General features: G+C 41.3%; 3 protein-coding genes across 6 annotated transcripts in view; 1 reads left to right on the top strand and 2 right to left on the bottom strand.

Moving 5' to 3' along the window:
* Nucleotides 1–17,230, top strand: part of LOC139936391 (pericentriolar material 1 protein-like) — a 90,772-nt gene that overhangs the window by 27,256 nt on the left and 46,286 nt on the right. For 2 of the 4 annotated variants that reach the window (XM_071931204.1, XM_071931202.1), the window contains exons 1-7: nt 9,575–9,683; nt 11,262–11,435; nt 12,103–12,387; nt 12,997–13,161; nt 14,020–14,061; nt 15,164–15,433; nt 16,384–16,719. In XM_071931204.1, coding sequence (XP_071787305.1) covers nt 11,277–11,435; nt 12,103–12,387; nt 12,997–13,161; nt 14,020–14,061; nt 15,164–15,433; nt 16,384–16,719 — 1,257 coding nt within the window. In that variant the 5' untranslated portion in view covers nt 9,575–9,683; nt 11,262–11,276. Of the gene's footprint in view, nt 1–9,574; nt 9,684–11,261; nt 11,436–12,102; nt 12,388–12,996; nt 13,162–14,019; nt 14,062–15,163; nt 15,434–16,383; nt 16,720–17,230 lie in introns of those variants that run through there. The other 2 variants (XM_071931203.1, XM_071931205.1) reach the window with 2 other exon arrangements.
* On the bottom strand, nt 598–4,021 carry LOC139936221 (uncharacterized). Its single transcript, XM_071931001.1, has 3 exons — nt 2,329–4,021; nt 1,293–1,493; nt 598–744 (listed from the first exon to the last, which is right to left on the bottom strand). The coding sequence occupies exons 1-3, from the start codon at nt 3,887–3,889 to the stop codon at nt 608–610; spliced, it is 1,899 nt and encodes a 632-aa protein (XP_071787102.1). The 5' UTR covers nt 3,890–4,021; the 3' UTR covers nt 598–607.
* LOC139935996 (trafficking protein particle complex subunit 2-like) lies at nt 5,030–9,158 on the bottom strand. Its single transcript, XM_071930688.1, has 5 exons — nt 8,974–9,158; nt 8,080–8,165; nt 7,593–7,652; nt 6,698–6,785; nt 5,030–6,187 (listed from the first exon to the last, which is right to left on the bottom strand). The coding sequence occupies exons 1-5, from the start codon at nt 9,070–9,072 to the stop codon at nt 6,089–6,091; spliced, it is 432 nt and encodes a 143-aa protein (XP_071786789.1). The 5' UTR covers nt 9,073–9,158; the 3' UTR covers nt 5,030–6,088.

Here is a 17,230-nt window from a genome sequence, read left to right as displayed (position 1 = left end):
GCAATTCATCCAATAGATCATTATCGTTCTCGTTATCGCTGCAGTGGGACCGGGCCTTTATGTCCGGTCCTTCACTCTAGAAACATGTATTTGTAAAGTTGGAACATTTTTGATGTAAAATCAACCAGTAAATGGGTTACCATTATAAAAATAACAAACCAAAGACGCATGTAGGCACATCACACATCTATCCTATTTCAATGTAATCAATTGTGAAGTTGGTATATATAAATAAAACAAAGAAGTGATAAAACTTATAACATTTGAATGTCTTTTTGCTTAGCATTTTTCTAATGATGTGTATTAGCACTGTATACTCAGTACTTTCCCGAGTTCTGTGAAAATTGCAAACGGTCGTGGGTTCGAATCCCACCAAAGTGACTTTAGCCAATCAAGACTAGTTGTTTGGCTTCTTCCAATAGACCTTTATCATGGCTGCCTCCATCTTGGTCATGTTCCTTGTATCAATTAACAATAATGAATGCTAATAATCATTTTGAAATTAGGAACCAGACTATTTTGTTCTTCAAGCCTCGGTTTGGTAACATTGATATCAATGGGAGAAATTCAAGATGGCTGCACCGTGATAAAGGTCCATGGAGAGAAACTACCATAGGAAGACTGGTAGTCCATCGCTGCGTGCCATGTGGAGAAGGCAGTCTAGTATCACCAGCATGTCAAGAACTTCCCGTACTGGGCAGATGCACAACACGCCTCGTTTCAACTCGCTGCGGTTACTCCAGCCTGGGTAGAATCAAATTTTAAAAACCTCGGTTTTGTCATAAGCCAGGATTTATGATTAGGTCATTGGGATTATGACCATGATTGGTTGATTAGGATTATGGCCTTTGCTATGATTGGTTTATTAGGATTATGGGCTTTTCTGTGATTGGTTTATTAGGATTATGGGCTTTTCTGTGATTGGTTGATTAGGATTATGGCCTTTTCTGTGATTGGTTGATTAGGATTATGGCCTTTTCTGTGATTAGTTGATTAGGATTATGGCCTTTTCTGTGATTGGTTTATTATGATTATGGCCTTTTCTGTGATTGGTTGATTAGGATTATGGCCTTTTCTGTGATTGGTTTATTAGGAATATGGCCTTTTCTGTGATCTGCTGTAAGAGAACATTAAAAGAAAAAAACATACTCTTTTAAAAAATGTGCTCTCAGCCGCCTTAAAAGGTATTGAAGCATTCCCCCCCCCCCCGATTTCATTTGAGGAATGAGGGGGCAAGGATCCCCCGCCCCCACTGATTATGTTTTGTAACTTCGATCATCATGTTTTCATACCTCTTTTCATAATCTCCGCTCGAGACGTCTCCACATCCAGAAAAGTACCATAGCTTTTAATCATATCGGCAACGAATTGTGGGTGGCGCCCTCTCATCCAGCCGTAGCCTCGTAAGACGTCCATTATGAGATCGTAGCGATGCTGCAGCGATGACCGTGAGCCTTGATCTAGATACGTTCGGATCACGAGATCCATATTGCCTGGATTAGAATGTGGAGACAAAGATATTATTATTTCGGTTTGCGGTAACGACCACTTGCCAGGTATAATATGTGCTTTTGAGAGCTTGTGCATCTACTTTGCTAGGTAGTTTGTGCTTTTGAACTTGTGTATAGCCTATCTACTTGCTAGGTAGCTTTTGAGAACGTGTGTATCTACTTGCTAGGTAGATTTTTGTCATTTTGAGAACTTGTGCATCTACTTTGCTAGGTAGTTTGTGCTTTTGAACTTGTGTATAGGCTATCTACTTGCTAGGTAGATTGTTGTGCTTGTGATAACCTGTGTATCTACTTTCCTTTGCTAGGTAGTCTGCGCTTTTGCGAACTTGTGTAGCCTATCTACTTGCTAGGTAGATTAATATGTGCCTCTGAGAACTTGTGTATCTACTTGCAATGTAGATTTTGTTCCTTTAGAGAACTGTATTGCTTTATATTCTACATCCTGCGGAGTAGATTTTCGGAATTCGGGAGACTTCTCAGTTCTGAAAGGATCTGTCCTGCTTTCTACCTGGGTGGTAGAAAATCGGCCGAGCAAACAAAGTTCTATGGCAAAAAAGCTTTCAGTGTAGCTGGGCCAATGGTTTTGAATAAGCTTCATACTAGGCAATCTGTAACTTCATCTACATTTCGTTAGGTTCCAAAGACTCAACTTTTTCATTGTAATTGCTTTCATGTGCCTTTATTTTAATAGCCCATCTTGATGTTATAAAATATGCAAACGAGTGGGGTTTCATTCTGAAACGGCATCAGTCTGTTAAGACGCAGTCTCAAACAGACAGACAAAGCCCGACAGACAAACAAAACAAGCAATTCTCACCCAAGTTATAGCCGAAGAGTATCTGCTCTGTTTGAAACACAAATGCAAGGATGCGTCTCTCAATCTGGAAGGCAATCTCCCCAAGTATCGTCTGATTCGGATCAAATCTTCTAAACACGGAACTGGTTCCCTTTTCAGCGGAGAATTGTGTCAATGGCGTTGGGACTGTCCGAGGTTGTTCATTGTAGTACACACTCCTTGCCTCTTGGGGCACCTGGTCTACTGCTGAGTCGCGAGAAGCTGATATTGCTTTCCAAATTCTAAACCGTTTGATTGCATTTTGACGCAGGCGGGTTATGTTGTACCTTGTCTCAAAACGTCTGTCGTCAAGTTGTTCGGCTGCCGTCTGCATCCGACGAAGACGTGCATCAAAGCGGAATACACCCTCGTCGAAAGCATCTCTTGTGTGGTTTGGGTCTTTTTGAAAGTTTGAGATTGGCACGTGATTCCCTTCGACTTCAGGTTCAGCCAATGAAGCGACGTTTGTTACCTGATTTGAATCGTGCTTGACTCTTTGGGAAGAGGAAATTGGTGGATTAAATGAACTTCCTAAATTTCCTGATTCGTTTTTGACTGTCTTGGAAGAGAAGGTTGGTGGGTCGACAGAACTTTCTAGACTTGCTGAATCTTTCTTGTCTCTTTGGGAAGAGGAAAATGGTGGATTAAAAGAACTTCCTAAACTTCCGCTCCGACATTGTGACAGTTCGTCCTTTTCAATCTCCCACGCATTTGCAGATTCAGCCAGTGAAGTGACGTTATGTTGTGCCTGCTGAGCTGAATCTTTCTTGACTCTTCTTGAAGATGAGAATGGTGGATTAAAAGAACTTCCCAAACTTCCGCTCCGCCATTGTGACGTCTCGTCCTGCTCAATCTCCCGCCCATTTGCAGCAGCTGTGATAGTATTTCCTTCAGATTCAGCCAGTGAAGTGACGTTATTTTGTGCCTGAGCTGAATCTTTCTTGACTCTTCTGGAAGATGAGAATGGCGGATTAAAAGAACTTCCTAAACTTCCGCTCCGCCATTGTGAAGTTTCAGCCTGTCCAATCTCCCGTTCATTGACAACAGCTGTGTTGGTATCATTGGTCGCATTTGACTTCAAGACTTGCTGACATATCTCTGCAGCTGATCGAACCAACTGCTCCGTTGTACGAGCAGTCATCATCAAAGAAGCAAGTCTCTGCGCTGTGTCTTCACCATCCTCCTCCAATAGACCCTTCTCTCCGAACCATGAGATCACAGTGCCGATGAGAGCCACTTGTTTCAGGTTGGCGTTTCTTTGTAACTGGTGCAGCTTTTGCTGAAGTAAATGGTTCTCCTTCTTCAGATCGTCTACATCTTGCTTCAACTCACTTGCTCCCTTGTCTACTTGGGTGGGGTGTTGGTACTGGTCTCTCAACTCCCATTCGGCTGCAGCTGTGGATGGACCGAACGTCCCTTCATGATCAAGGCCCTCAGCTCCACCTTGGCTATTAAGGGAGGATCTATCTGGTGTCCTGATATCAGAGAGTCTTAGGGATGGAAATACGTCATCAATATCATGTAGTTTGATGTATTGCGCCATTTATATTACTTCTCTAAATCGTCCATAGTGATTTACCAATCAACCTAGAAGCTTGGCAGCTACCTTTTACAACTGTTGTTCCTAGCCTCAACCCATGGTCTTCATTGGTGGAGTGTTACCCGGGTGGTATCAATGCATCTTTAGTGCATTTTTGTTTTATCAACACTCTACGTCCGTTGTTACCAGGACGCGATTGTGACGAAAGAGGAATACGAACCGTGGACGCGCATTTAAGAAGCAATCGCGCGTTTTGTAAGTTCTGCATGCGCGCGTCATCATGCGTCAGTGATTGTACGTCACGTATGAAGCACCACGGTTTCGGCTATTTGTGAAGCTACCATTCCAACGAAAAGCAGTCGGTCTACTGACTGACGAAGATCTTAAGCCGAAGCCTTTGGAAAAGAGCCTAAATTCACGATCCAAACTGACCCCGACTTGGGATCCGGTGGCCGGCCATAGCACGGCTTTGGTGTACATCTTCGCACGATGTTTCCAGCATCAACGGTCCTGCCTGGAGCCTACGCGTCGGGCGAAGTCCTTGGGCCGGGGGACTGTCCTTTGGAGATTCTTTCCCCGGAGATTCTGTCCCGAGCAACGGGAACGTCCTGATTGCGGCGTCCATTTAAAAGTTTTTCGTCATTACATCACGCAACTCGGGGTTACCGTTATTGTAACTGTGCATATGGTGTGCCTCTGTGACATCAGGAGTTCGGGCTAAGACCACTGGACTAGGTCCTTTGTCTTTATCCGTAGGCAAGGATGAACGTCTTCTGGATGAACGTCTTCTGGAAGGAACTGATGTGGCAGGAGACTCTGTCCCCCTGACGTTGACGGTGCCCCCGCCCTCCAAATCGGCGAACTGTGTGCAATCTTGTTCTGATAGCGCCCTATTGAATCACCATCCTTACCCCATTTTTATTTTTCATAAAAGGGGACACAGTATATCTCCGGGACAGATTTCCTCCCCCCCCCCCCCCCAATGACACCTTCATGTTCTAAAGCCGGTATTACTACCCCGCCGTACCCCATATTGTTGTTAGCGGCGAATTGTGAAATATGTTGTCTGATAGCGCCCTCTTTTGACTCAATTTCCTTTCAGCCAACATTTAGTTATTTTAACTTAACTTCCAGTATGGCAGGTTTTAAAAGCACACAAAATAAAAACTCTATGTTTGGTGAATTGGGTTACTTTCCTGTTGTTACTCTAAATACAAATAAATAAAACACGTCTGTAATAATATTTTATCTACATAATCTTATGACATCTTTTTATTTACACAGATTTTAGATAACTTTATACACATTTTGTAGGGCTGGAATTTAAACCTGAACAAAAGTTATACTTGATTATAACCACTGGTAGATATGTAATGTAAACCCCTTCATGGACAAAATAATATATCTGTAGCTACAGTAATTAAATGCAGTGGACACTATTGGTAACTACTTAAAATAATTGTTAGCATAAAAACTTACTTGGTAACAATGGAGAGCTGTTGATAGTGTAAAACATTGTGAGAAATGGCTCAACAATTACCAAAGGTGTCCAGTGTCTTTAAAGAGATGCCATGCCTTTGGTAATTATTCAAAAAATTAACAACCATAAAAGCTTACTTGGTAAAAAAAAGAGCAAAAAAGAGGTGAATTTTCACCATCACGCTGCATCTGAGGAAGGCTTTGGGCATGAAGTCTTTCTCAGTCATCTGAAAGCACTCAATTCTATGCACCAATGTTGTTTGTATTTTAATTTATTTTCTTGCAAGTTTAATGTCCAATTGAGCCAAAAATTTAAGAGGTTTGTTATTTTATACTTATGTTGAGATACAACAAGTGATTCAAATAACAGAGTATAAGTTATAGTAGTATTCTCCCACTGCTTTGAAAATTGTACTTGCTGAATTACTTGTCTTTGATAATGGTGTTTTACTTCAAAAAATTCATTAACATAAACTGATCCAGTGCTCCCATGGCATTTCCACCGTCGATGACCCCATGAGTTTAGCTTTCAAGGAGCTTTTATGAACGTTGTCCGCAATACTAGAGATGTGGATCAAGAGCACAATTTCCTTATAATCTTGAGCAAATAACATTCTATTTTCTTCATCAAGCAGACACAGAAAGTCTGATTTCAGTTAAAAGACTGAAATTTCTGGTCCCTGGTATTGCACATTTTTTAGCGTCCATCATGATGAATTTCCCTCAAGATGTCAGGTACTTCTTGGCGAGGTGGTTGGTTCTCTTCTCAAATGCTGCTGATTTGATGGGTGTGCTGGGTTCATAGAATGGATTCATCGAGAGCTGTTGGTACAAGGGATTTAAACTTGGCTTAGTAAGAACAATAGGTAACTGTCACCTAAGCACAATCATACCTAGGTTTGCAAGTTTTTTTAAACTGAGCATCAATGCAATACAGGGCTCATCTTCTGTAAGCACACCAAATTGCTAAGCACAGAAAAGTATTGCTTAACATAAACAGGTAAACAGCCAAAATTACATTAAGTTGACATTGTTGTGGCTTGTGACTCACTCAATTTTTGCTTAGCAAAGAAATTTTACAAGCAGTATTTCACAAAGAGTTAGGACTAGTCCTAAATTAAAAACTTAAGGCTAGTCCTAAGTTAGAATGAGTAACTCGTCCTAACTCGAGATAAGACTAGTCTTAACTCTTTATGAAATCCACCCCTGGTCTCTTTTTCACAGATATTGTCTTACCATGCTGAGAGTTTTCATAACTATTGTATCTCCCTTCAATGGATATAATGTGCGTTTTAAACTAACATACTTTTGTTTTTCACACAGCGAGTTTACCTTGATAAATATCTCGTATACTTCAGAGAAGAAATTCTTTATTCCATCTTCATTCTTGATGTCATGTAGAACAATGAATCGAATACGTAATCGAAAAGTTAAGGAAATCAATTCAGAATATGGTTACAGGACAACAATAAAACCAAAATGTTCTGAAGTTTATCTGCTTTTTACACCTGGTAACTTGTTCATGAATTATTGTGTGTAAGCAGATGATTGTAAATAAGGGAATAAAAGGGTAGCGAAGAGTTCTTCAGCGGCCGTGTGATAAAGGCCCGACCCTGCAAGGTTTTAAACGGACGTTGAAGAACAAGTCACTACTCTTTTATTCCCATTCATAAATGCCCTTTTGTTAAAAAACGTAAACAAATATAGTTATAGACACTTTAACAATTGAAAATTTGAGGTTTGAAATATTTTTTTCCAAACCTTTGTGAAGAATCTGTTCGAGGCATGTGGGTTGTGTGTCATGCGCGCGCTTGAATTACGCGCTGATAGCTATGATTTGCGCGTTCAGCGTGATAATCTTGCGCGCCCGACACGCGGAAGCCAGCTCAGTGTGCATAAACAGAGCTACAGTGTGCATTAACAAAAGGTTTATGCACACCCGTGTGACGCGCTCTCCACCAATAGGAGTAGAGAAACTGTGTGGGGTATTTATGAATATTCAATAATATTAATGACCATGGCGTAGCATTTATTGCCCCTTGTGCTCCGGGGTTTTCCTCCCACATCTTAAACTGAGATTTGTCTTCATTGCCTTGTCTCTTCACGTTTAGCTCTAATAAGAGCAATGAGAATATCCAAATTGAACGGCAATGACCCTTTTTTTTCTCTCTTTAAAATATCGGCGAGGCTGAGAATAAACTTTAAAAAAGTTATTAAAAGGATATGTCCAGCTGTGACAAACGCCGATACAAACCATTCATTGAACTTATCCACGATCTTCAGGTACCTGTAACAAAGCAGAAAAGTATGTTTCATGTTTACATACTTTGGAAGGTTTCTATAGACCTTATGCACATGACGTCATTTCAAAAGGGCGCCCCCTCACCTAGAGGTCAAAAGGAGGTTGTTCATTGGTCAATACTGTGCGCGTACAGATCGGTGCGTCTCGATTGTTTCGTCACCGTTTTTCCTCTAAGATGGCGGCTGGATGATGTCAATGCATAAGGTCTATTACTCCCACCTCCCAGAGCCCCCCCCCCCGGCCTGAATGCTTTGTTTCTTTGAAAGGGCAAGGGCACCAAGGCATTTTCTCCAGGGTAAAGGGTACCCTATGCCATGTTGCCCTTGCCTTTTCAAAAAACAAAGCAGACAGACCTTGAACTCTCCTCAAATCACAAGTTTAGGTCTGATTTCTCCGTTCACAAAAAACTCACATGTTATTGGTTCCCCACATGTGTTCATCAACGAGATCCAAAGCTGCATGGGCAATGAACTGGTTCAAATGGCGGTGATCATCTTTCTGTAAAATTTGAAAAAACAAAGTTTTGCATGTTGATTTAGTGTTGATTAAACTACAAGTACAACTAGTACTACCACGAGCAAGATCTTATCTGTATTGTTATTGATGAACAAATATAATAGTTGCTTCTGATTGGTCAATCCATAGCAACATCCATATATATCGCACAGCCAATATCACACCCTGCTGTTCTAACTCCGAGTATTGTGCTAACTAAAGCTATACGCAAAATGTGTGTTTTATCTGTGTGTACAAAGCGGTGCGTCACCTGCGCATCAAGTTTGCTTATTAAAGATTAGTCACTTATCACACGCGCACCCGTGGATCGATCCATTTATTAGCACATGTCTCATATTTTAATACCAAGCCACTTCGAACTTCTGCCTTGCTGGATAAATTGTGATTGTTACGAAGAAGTTCAACAAAAACAATCTGTTTTCCATAATAAATAAATAATAAATAAAGAGCGCTTGTGATCATTAATAAAGAGCGCTTGTGTTTGTGATAATTAATTTTATAATCAGCACACATTACTGTAGTACAACTGAGACTGAGTGATGAGAGCATGTGAGAGTGTACTCCTATCCTAGAACTATTTTGGTTTCGTCCGGCTATCGTCTCCCGTACGATAGCCGAACGAAACCGAAATAATTCTAGGAGTAGTGAGAGTGTGTCCTATCATACGGCTACGCCCCCCCCCCCAAGCTAACATTTTGATTTAGCAATAAATTATAACATAAACAACCGTGGCCAACCATTGGCCACTGCACCAATATAGTGATAAAATCGTATCTCGTTGTTTTTGCACCTTGGCCGTGTCTGTCCCCTTCAGCTGCGGTCCACATTCCATCTCAAAGACAGGATTGTCATGATGACCAACAATGACAAAATAATAGCTCCCAGACATTGTTAAAAATCCCCTTTTTGTCAGCGCATTCACATCCACTCGTCAAAAGAAACTTCCGATCTTCTGCTTGGTTTCAGCCTCTCTCTCTGTGTACATACGTACGTGTTTATGACTTTACTTTGCTCTATATTGGAACCAGACTAGGCCAATGACAACATAACTATTTTATGTTCAGAATTATATTAAAATATAACAGTCGTTGGTAATTGATTGACCAATCAAAATAGCGCTTTCATTCCGCGCCACAGGATTAGCCAAATGTCAACCTTTTTCTGTAAGAATCCGCTATCAAAACTCAGTGCCTATTTTATCCTTGGTAAAGTCAATAATTGTATCCTTTGCTAAATTACTTAGCCAAAAATAGCTGAAAATTCACCCAAATTATTACAAAAGTTGTACATTTCTAATCAATTATTACATATAATTGGGAAAAAGTTAGTTTTTTGTGGCAGATAAGCCTAATCACTCTCTTGAAATTCATCCGCCACACCACTGCTCCAAAATTTCAAGATGGCCACTTTTCCTGTGGGTTCCTGAAGTGCAAAATAAATTTGTTCTCAGTTGATTTTCTGCATGTACTAGGGTTGACCAGTGTTGAGCTTTTACGAAACGTGAGTATAAGTATTATTGATCATAACTATAGGTGTTTCACACTTTAAATGGGCTCAGTTTTTACACAATTAGCACAGAAACGGTGGTGGTTGTCATGGTTTTGAACCAAGCGGGAAGTGTTCGCACGGAGGCTACACACTGTATGCATTGAGGAATGCAAGCACGTCAAGTCATTGCGCCGCGACCTTTCCAGTGAAAGTGCGCCATCATCAATGATTGAGAAGATGACATTCTGTTTTTAGAATCCTCTACTTTTCACTTCCAGACACAGACGATTGACTGTGGACATTTGGCATTGTCCAGTAATTAGTATAATTTTTACTATTAATTATTATTTAAAAGTAAAATAGAAAGAAGAAAGACAGACAGTTTGCTAAATAAAGAAAGCAAAAATAAATATTTCATAATGATAATTTTGTTTTTTTAAATTAAAATAAATTGTAGTTGTTAGTTATATAACTTGAAAGCTATGCTAATGTCTCATGAGTATACGTATTGTTTTTATATAGTCCCAGTATTCAGAGTCCCCTATACTCTTTTTGACATTTTTGTCAGGCACTTTTTACAGAATTGCACACAATTTTGCTTGAAATTGAATATGCAGATTGCATGCTGTGTCACACTCACATTCACAAGCAAAATTTTGCGCAATCTGTGTCAATTGTGCCAATCGGTAGTATGTTCTCAACATCCAAATCCCATAATCCATTAGAGGCACAGTGTCCTGTTTGATCCCATGGATGGCCATAAGGTTTATTGCGATTCAGAAACGCAATGCATTATGGGGAGGAATATGGGGCGGTGTCTATGCAGTTTCTACAACTCGCGCACGCAACGCCTATACCTTTGTGTGGGTACAACAGCGCCCTCTCTTGATATTTTTCTATTCGCGATTACCTTATGGTTGAAGTTGAATTGTTGCATGATATTGGTTCATAAAAAAACATTGATTTTGAGCAAATAATGGATTATGAGGAACGAGCACAATTTCTGCGGTGATTTTTCATCTTATCTTCGACATAATGCATGTTTTGAGAAGCCCGATCAATATTAATAAGTAATTATCCAGCTAATTTAACAAGGCAAAGGTATTTTAAATTTGTTTCGGCGATTTGCAAAAAGTTTTTCCTAACATCAATCCAACTTCAAGTGCAGTTGGATGCCAGTGTTACCATAAAGGTCAAGTTTTGAAAAGAGGAGTACAGCACCCAGTTTCTGGGTTTGGTTTTTGGTAGGTTTTGCAAAAACTCGCGCATATATTTCGGATATTGGGCTCAGTAAAAGATAAGGAAAACGATTCTGTATCGCAATTGACATGCTCTGCGCTTGATTCCTTGGCGTAGGGGCCCTTTTTTTTCTCTCTCCAAAGATTAATAAGAATACAGCAACGATATTGGTGTGGAACCAGACTAAAACTTGTCTTAAGTCCACCAAAGCAGTCACTGCGCAGATTTGTCCCCCTAATTCGAACCCCGTCTCATGAGAATGGGCCTCTCAAAAACATTCCGATATTACATTATGACTGGTAGGCTCCTGTGTATGTGTTTGTTATTTGTCAATATCTTTTTATCTCTTAGCCTGCTGTGTAGAACATGGCCACAGGTGGTGGAGCCTCTTTAATGAGGGGCGGAGCCTCAGAGCCAAGAGTCCGATCATCTGGATCAAGGATTCATCGTTCTCTTGGAGGAGCTGAAGACAATTTCCGCTTTAACTGGATTGGAGAAAAGGATGAGGGTCGACCAAACAACTATGTAATTACAACTTTATCATTTTTTCATGTATTTACATGAGTGTGTTTTGTCGTGGCTGAGCGGTCTAGTTCACCGAACCCAACCTCTGGTGTTGTCAGCAGCAGCATGGGTTCTGTCATGACACTTGTGCCCTTTAGCAAGGCACTTGGCCATAATTGCTTCATAAAAGATGGGAAGGTTGTGCATTCTGCTCCTTCAACATGTTCAACCAGGCTCCTACTAGATGATACCCAAGCCTACATCCTTATGGACTGTGAAGGGGGTAACCCCATTTCAGGATTAGGTCGCAATGTGCCCCTGTGGCAGTTGATTTGCCCCTGTGGCAGTTGATTTTGGTGATAGTTCAGGGGCCAATTTCACAAAGCAATAATGTTCATCGCAAGACAAATTTTCAGTATCACCATAGTGATTTGTATTGTGACATCACACTTTACTTAGCAACTACGATTGATTTGCAGTTACGATCAATCTTAGATCTTTGTGAAATCGGCCCCAGATCAGTTACGTGTAGCTCTCACCTTGAATTGACCATCTGGCCTTGGGATGACCCTAGTGTCAAAGAAGTTAAAAAAATAATGACCTCTCTGCTTTTTCACTTATATTACAGCTGGTATGTTGTTTTTGTCTAGAGTTTGATTGATACTATTTTTCCTTTTGATAAATACAGTGGGACTGGAAGCCTAGCTCAACATTTGCCGATCCCACTACGGATGGATTGATGACGGTTTCCTCTGGCAAGAAGTCCAAGACCAAGAACAAGGACAGAGAGAAGAAATCCACTGCCTCGGCTGCCTCAGCCCAGGATTCTCTAACCTCCTCTCCGCCTAAAAGAGAGCCGAGCCGCCGTCACACCCCTGCAACATTCCCACGCACCAGGAATGTCGCAAGTGTGCGTGAGAGGGCTGAGCTAGAGATGTTGAAACAGCAGCTTACATTCAGCGATATGGAAGAGGTGTGTTGATCAGACCTTGCATGTACTGGCAGGCCGCAAAATAATCCATGACACCCACTGCAATAGACCCTTCCCATGTGCTAGTTACATTCATGCATGTGTACAGACCCTATTGGTTTGCAACTCCATAGAGATGTGCAGTAAGCTGACGCACAAACGCACCTGCGTCACGCAGCCATAGTAAATCATATAGCAATTCTTTAGTTAGTTATTGATTTAGGCCTAAGTGACTAGTGAAATTTACTACTTGCATCGCAAAAAGTTGCGACTTTGACACTAGTCGCAACTCATATTTTTCCCAAGATGCATTGCAGAATATTGTTTGCGGCAGGGGCAAGTCAAGTTCACTCTAAACAGATTGAAGGATTGTGTCATTGATGTCTGATTGTGTTTTGTAAGTTAGTTATTTTGTTGTGAAGAGTCGTGAGCGACACAAATGGTTCACCAAGCAGGTAATCGCTACTATTTTTGTAACAGTCATGGGCGGCATGATTAACCAAGTAGTTGAAAAACTAGTCAGGACTCGACTAAGCAATCAAAAGTGGCAAATTTTACACTAAGGCTTAACCTATAACTATATTTATTGGATACATTCACTTGTATTAACAGCCACTTGCAGATAGTCCAGCCTCAGCAGCTATCAACAATGTCCGTCGAGATGTGAAGACCCAATCCAGAAAGTCTCCCCAGGTCAACCATTCTGAGGAGGCTACACGTGATGTTGTACATCAGCGGACACAATCTGCCAATGAGGCCAACCATGTCAACGAAATGGTATGGATTTCAATCATCAAAACCCCTTTTTCACACGAGAACCGAAAACTAACGGCCATCGTTTCACAAGACTGATCTCTGCAATTCTAAGAGGAAGTCTGGAGGAAGTCTTGATCCCGGTTGTTTATAATGCGGGTCCGTGGCGATTTCCACACACGGATTCAGTTCACACGGCGCAAGTTTGGGGTTTTATTACACCCATGTGAGTTTGTTACAAACGACCATCGTTAAAATATCTTGTGTGAAACGGGCTCAAGAGCACGCAGGGTTCAAATTTGGGGGAAACTCAACAAGACAGCAGGGCTTGTTGATCAACATATCTACTGGACCAACGTTTATGGTACAAGACCACGTTTTGGTTTGATGCACACAGTTAGCCCATAATACAATCATCTTCAAACAAACATTTATTCCCCCCAAAACAAATGTTAAAGCCATTATACACTTTCGGAACAGAAAAAAAAAAAGTTCACAGATTTACAAATAACTTACAGGGTTTACAGAAGGTAATGGTAAAAGACTTCTCTTGAAATATTATTCCATGAAATGCTTTACTTTTTGAGAAAACATTAAAACAATTATCAATTCTCGACATCGAGAATTACGGATTTATAGTAAACACATGTCATGACACGGCGAAACGTGCAAAAACAAGGGTGGGTTTTCCCGTTATTTTCTCCCGACTCCTATGACCGATTGAGCCTAAATTTTCACAGGTTTGTTATTTTATAATATAAGTTGTGATACACGAAGTGTGGGCCTTGGACAATACTGTTTACCGAAAGTGTCCAATGGCTTTAAAGTCTACCACTGATGCTAACAGAGATGTTAATAATTGTCTCTCTTTTTTTTTTGCAGGCTGACAGAAACCAGATAGTTGCAAGACTTATGCAAATCAGGGTGAGTTCAAAATGTGGTCACAACAATTTTATTGTTCTCACAGGGCAATAACCTTTCCGCTGAGGATCTGAACACCTGTGGTAGCTTTCAAAGACCAGCCGTCGATTTCACCAAACACTTCCTAACTTGGAATTAATCTTAGGACTTGGGACGAGTTAAGTTCCCTATCTAAAGACGTAGGACACGTTGAACCCATCCTAAGTTAGGACGGGTTACTCATGCTAACTCGAGATAGGATTAATCCTAGCGTTTCGTGAAAGCGGCTGGGTATCCTCACTTTGTGTATTCCAACATATGCAACAAATCTGTGAACACTTTTACTCCATTGGTCATTTTAGCTGCAAGAGAATAGTGAAAGAAAAAACACTCTTGTTGCACAAATTTGTGTGCTTTCCAAAAAAAGACCCGCATGACACGTCACATAAACCATCCAAATAATAACTAGTTCTTACACTAGTGCCCTGGTCATTGGGCCTACGACATTACTGTAATCTTTCTCAGCTCCCTGGGGAGTATACAGCCCGAGCTGCCATGCACTCGGAAGGCTTTTTCAAATATAATATCAGCCTCTACCCTCTCAGGTACCCATTCATACCCCTGGGTGACGGGGAGAGCTAAGCAATTAAAGTTAAGCATCTTGCCTAAGGACACAAGTGCCATGCCCGGGATTGAACCCACACTCTGATGACTTGAATTTGATGCTCTCAACCACATGCTCTTAACCGCAGCAAGGATAAAGCAAGGATAAAGCAAGGATAAAGCAAGGATAAAGCAAGGATAAAGACAAGGCTAAAGACAGGTCCCTGCCGTTAGATCCAGTGATTCCATTAACGTGCAGTGACATAGATGCCCAAATAGTCACTGCTGTAAAGTCCGCAATAGGATTTGACCGCGTGTCTTTATGTTAAATGAGGGAAGGTCAAAAGTCAAACTACACGCTGGTTCTCGAGGCAGGTCTCTGGCGTTACTCACGAGCCTCGGAAGTGTGACGTCAGATGTTCAGGCTATTAACCACTTGGCCATGACACCCAACGATGCTTTGATGTTTCCCATAGCTTTATAATTTGTGTTCCTAAACTGTATTTCCCACTTGCTATGACAGGACTACATGAAACAAGCAGCTTCCATGATGACCAACTTGAATACTGAAAGCTCGGATGACGGTACAGATGAGCAAGTTGCGAAGCTAGTCAACCTTCAGAATCATCTTCATGATCAGGAGCGTGGATACCTGGCCCTGCTGGAGAGGATGCTGTCTGATGAAGGAGCTGGAAGGAGTAGTCATAACTCTAACGAGTCGCAGTCGACCTCTATTGCTGAGAGTGCTTCAATCAACATCGATGCACAGTCTGACATCTCAGAAGCAACAACAGTAAGTATTATTGCAAGTAAGAAGTATAATTTTGGTTTTTAGCTGTACATCGATGTGTGTAAGCACTGTATACTCAGTACTTTCCCGAGTCCTGTGAACAGAATATCACAGGCATGTTACTCGGGTGGGATTCGAACCCACGACCCTTGCAATTCTAGAGCAGTGTCTTACCAACTGGACTACCAAGGTTGCCCGATAGCTAGAGCCAGTTCGAATCCAATGTTTTGGCAGCGGGTGCCACAACGATATAAGAGATGTTAAATTTGCATCGGGGATAAAGAATAACATGCCCACCACTGAACATGCCTGTGATATTTTTTTCACAGGATTCGGGAAAGCACTAAGTAAGAAGTAGTTGCTATATCATACAATTATAGAAAACTATCTCAGAATGTTGCATCAGGCCTGATACTTCACAGAGGCAACAAAGGCGATTGCCTCCATGCCCTTTGGTCATTGCTAACTTAGTCATTGCCTTGGGGCCCTTGAAATGCTCCATAAGAAAATTATAATTTCCTCATAGGGTGCCCTTTACCAAGGAGGAAACGCCTTCGTGCCCTTGCCCTACAAAAAGACAAAGCATACAGGCCTGTTTACATTGTAGTCAATGTAGATGTATTGTTCTGTATGGGTTCTTTGTGACAAACTTGTGTTCTTTTTTTATACAACTCGTCCTTTGATAAAGTCTCCATAAAATCAATTAGTCTTGTTTATTTTTTTTAGGGAAAAAATGTCCATCATTCATTTTCTGCGGAATACGTTATGTTATGTTAACACAAGTAATTCCAACTTATTTTGGTAGGTTAGTTTCAAGTATAGAGAGCATGTTTACCAAGTTATAATTTGTGTCAAATTAAATGGCATGGTATCATTTTGTAACTCATAACACCAAACCACCAACCCCAGCACTCCCACATTTTTTACCCTACCATTTGGCGAAAAACAAAAAGGAAGGGACGTTTACTGCACGCACACGTCCGAAGATCGAAAGCCAACTCGGAAGCTATCCGTCAGATCTTGACTATGCTAGTGGGTCGGACGCTTCCTCCATCGGACTCGGTGACGATGCTTCCTCTGTAAGTAGTCGAGCGTCTGACCTTCCGTCTGCGTTCGGGACGATGGAGCTCCATGAACAGTACAGCTTTATGCTTAAGAAGTATGACGACCAGGGGGACAAGGAAATCTCCAGTCTTGAGGAGGCGAGTCTGGACAGAGAAGAGGAGACGGAAGATGAGGAGTTGGCGTCAGCAATGTCTACCCTCACTCCCTCTGCTGATGTTACCGAGGTATGCATGCTGGTTGTTTGACAGTGGTAGCTTGCAATGCAGGGGTGAGCCTGGTCTAAGAGTTAGTTGGTTGGACAGTTCTGGAATTGTGGACAAGAGAGGCTGCATGGGGGAATGCTGGACTTGGCGGCATGAGGACATGTTCTGCGCCTATTTTTCAACGATTTTCAGGTTTCTAAAGTTGGAAAAAGGTTGTCCGAGGATGCTTGAATGCATGTTGTGTCACCCATAGTTGAATCAAACCATAGCCTGTTAGTTAGATAAAACAGAATACAACATAACTTGTTTGTTGATATTATTTGAGCATGGTTATTTCAGGTTTTTTATTTATAGTTTTCCAGTATCTGTGCATAAGTCATGTGCTAGTAATATTTTTTAACACAATGACCAATATCCAATCTAGGCCTGATTCTGTGCAATGGCATGGCTGTATTGGTATCTGATACATAACTTCCGTTGTGATTGTGTTTTTGGGGGGATTAGCAGGTTGACAAGGAAAACTTACTGGGTG

The sequence above is a fragment of the Asterias amurensis genome, chromosome 4 (assembly GCF_032118995.1).
Source record: "Asterias amurensis chromosome 4, ASM3211899v1".
NCBI classification, from domain to species: Eukaryota; Metazoa; Echinodermata; class Asteroidea; order Forcipulatida; family Asteriidae; genus Asterias; species Asterias amurensis.
Note: the sequence above shows the minus strand (reverse complement) of the source record. Positions and strands in the feature narration are given on the sequence as shown.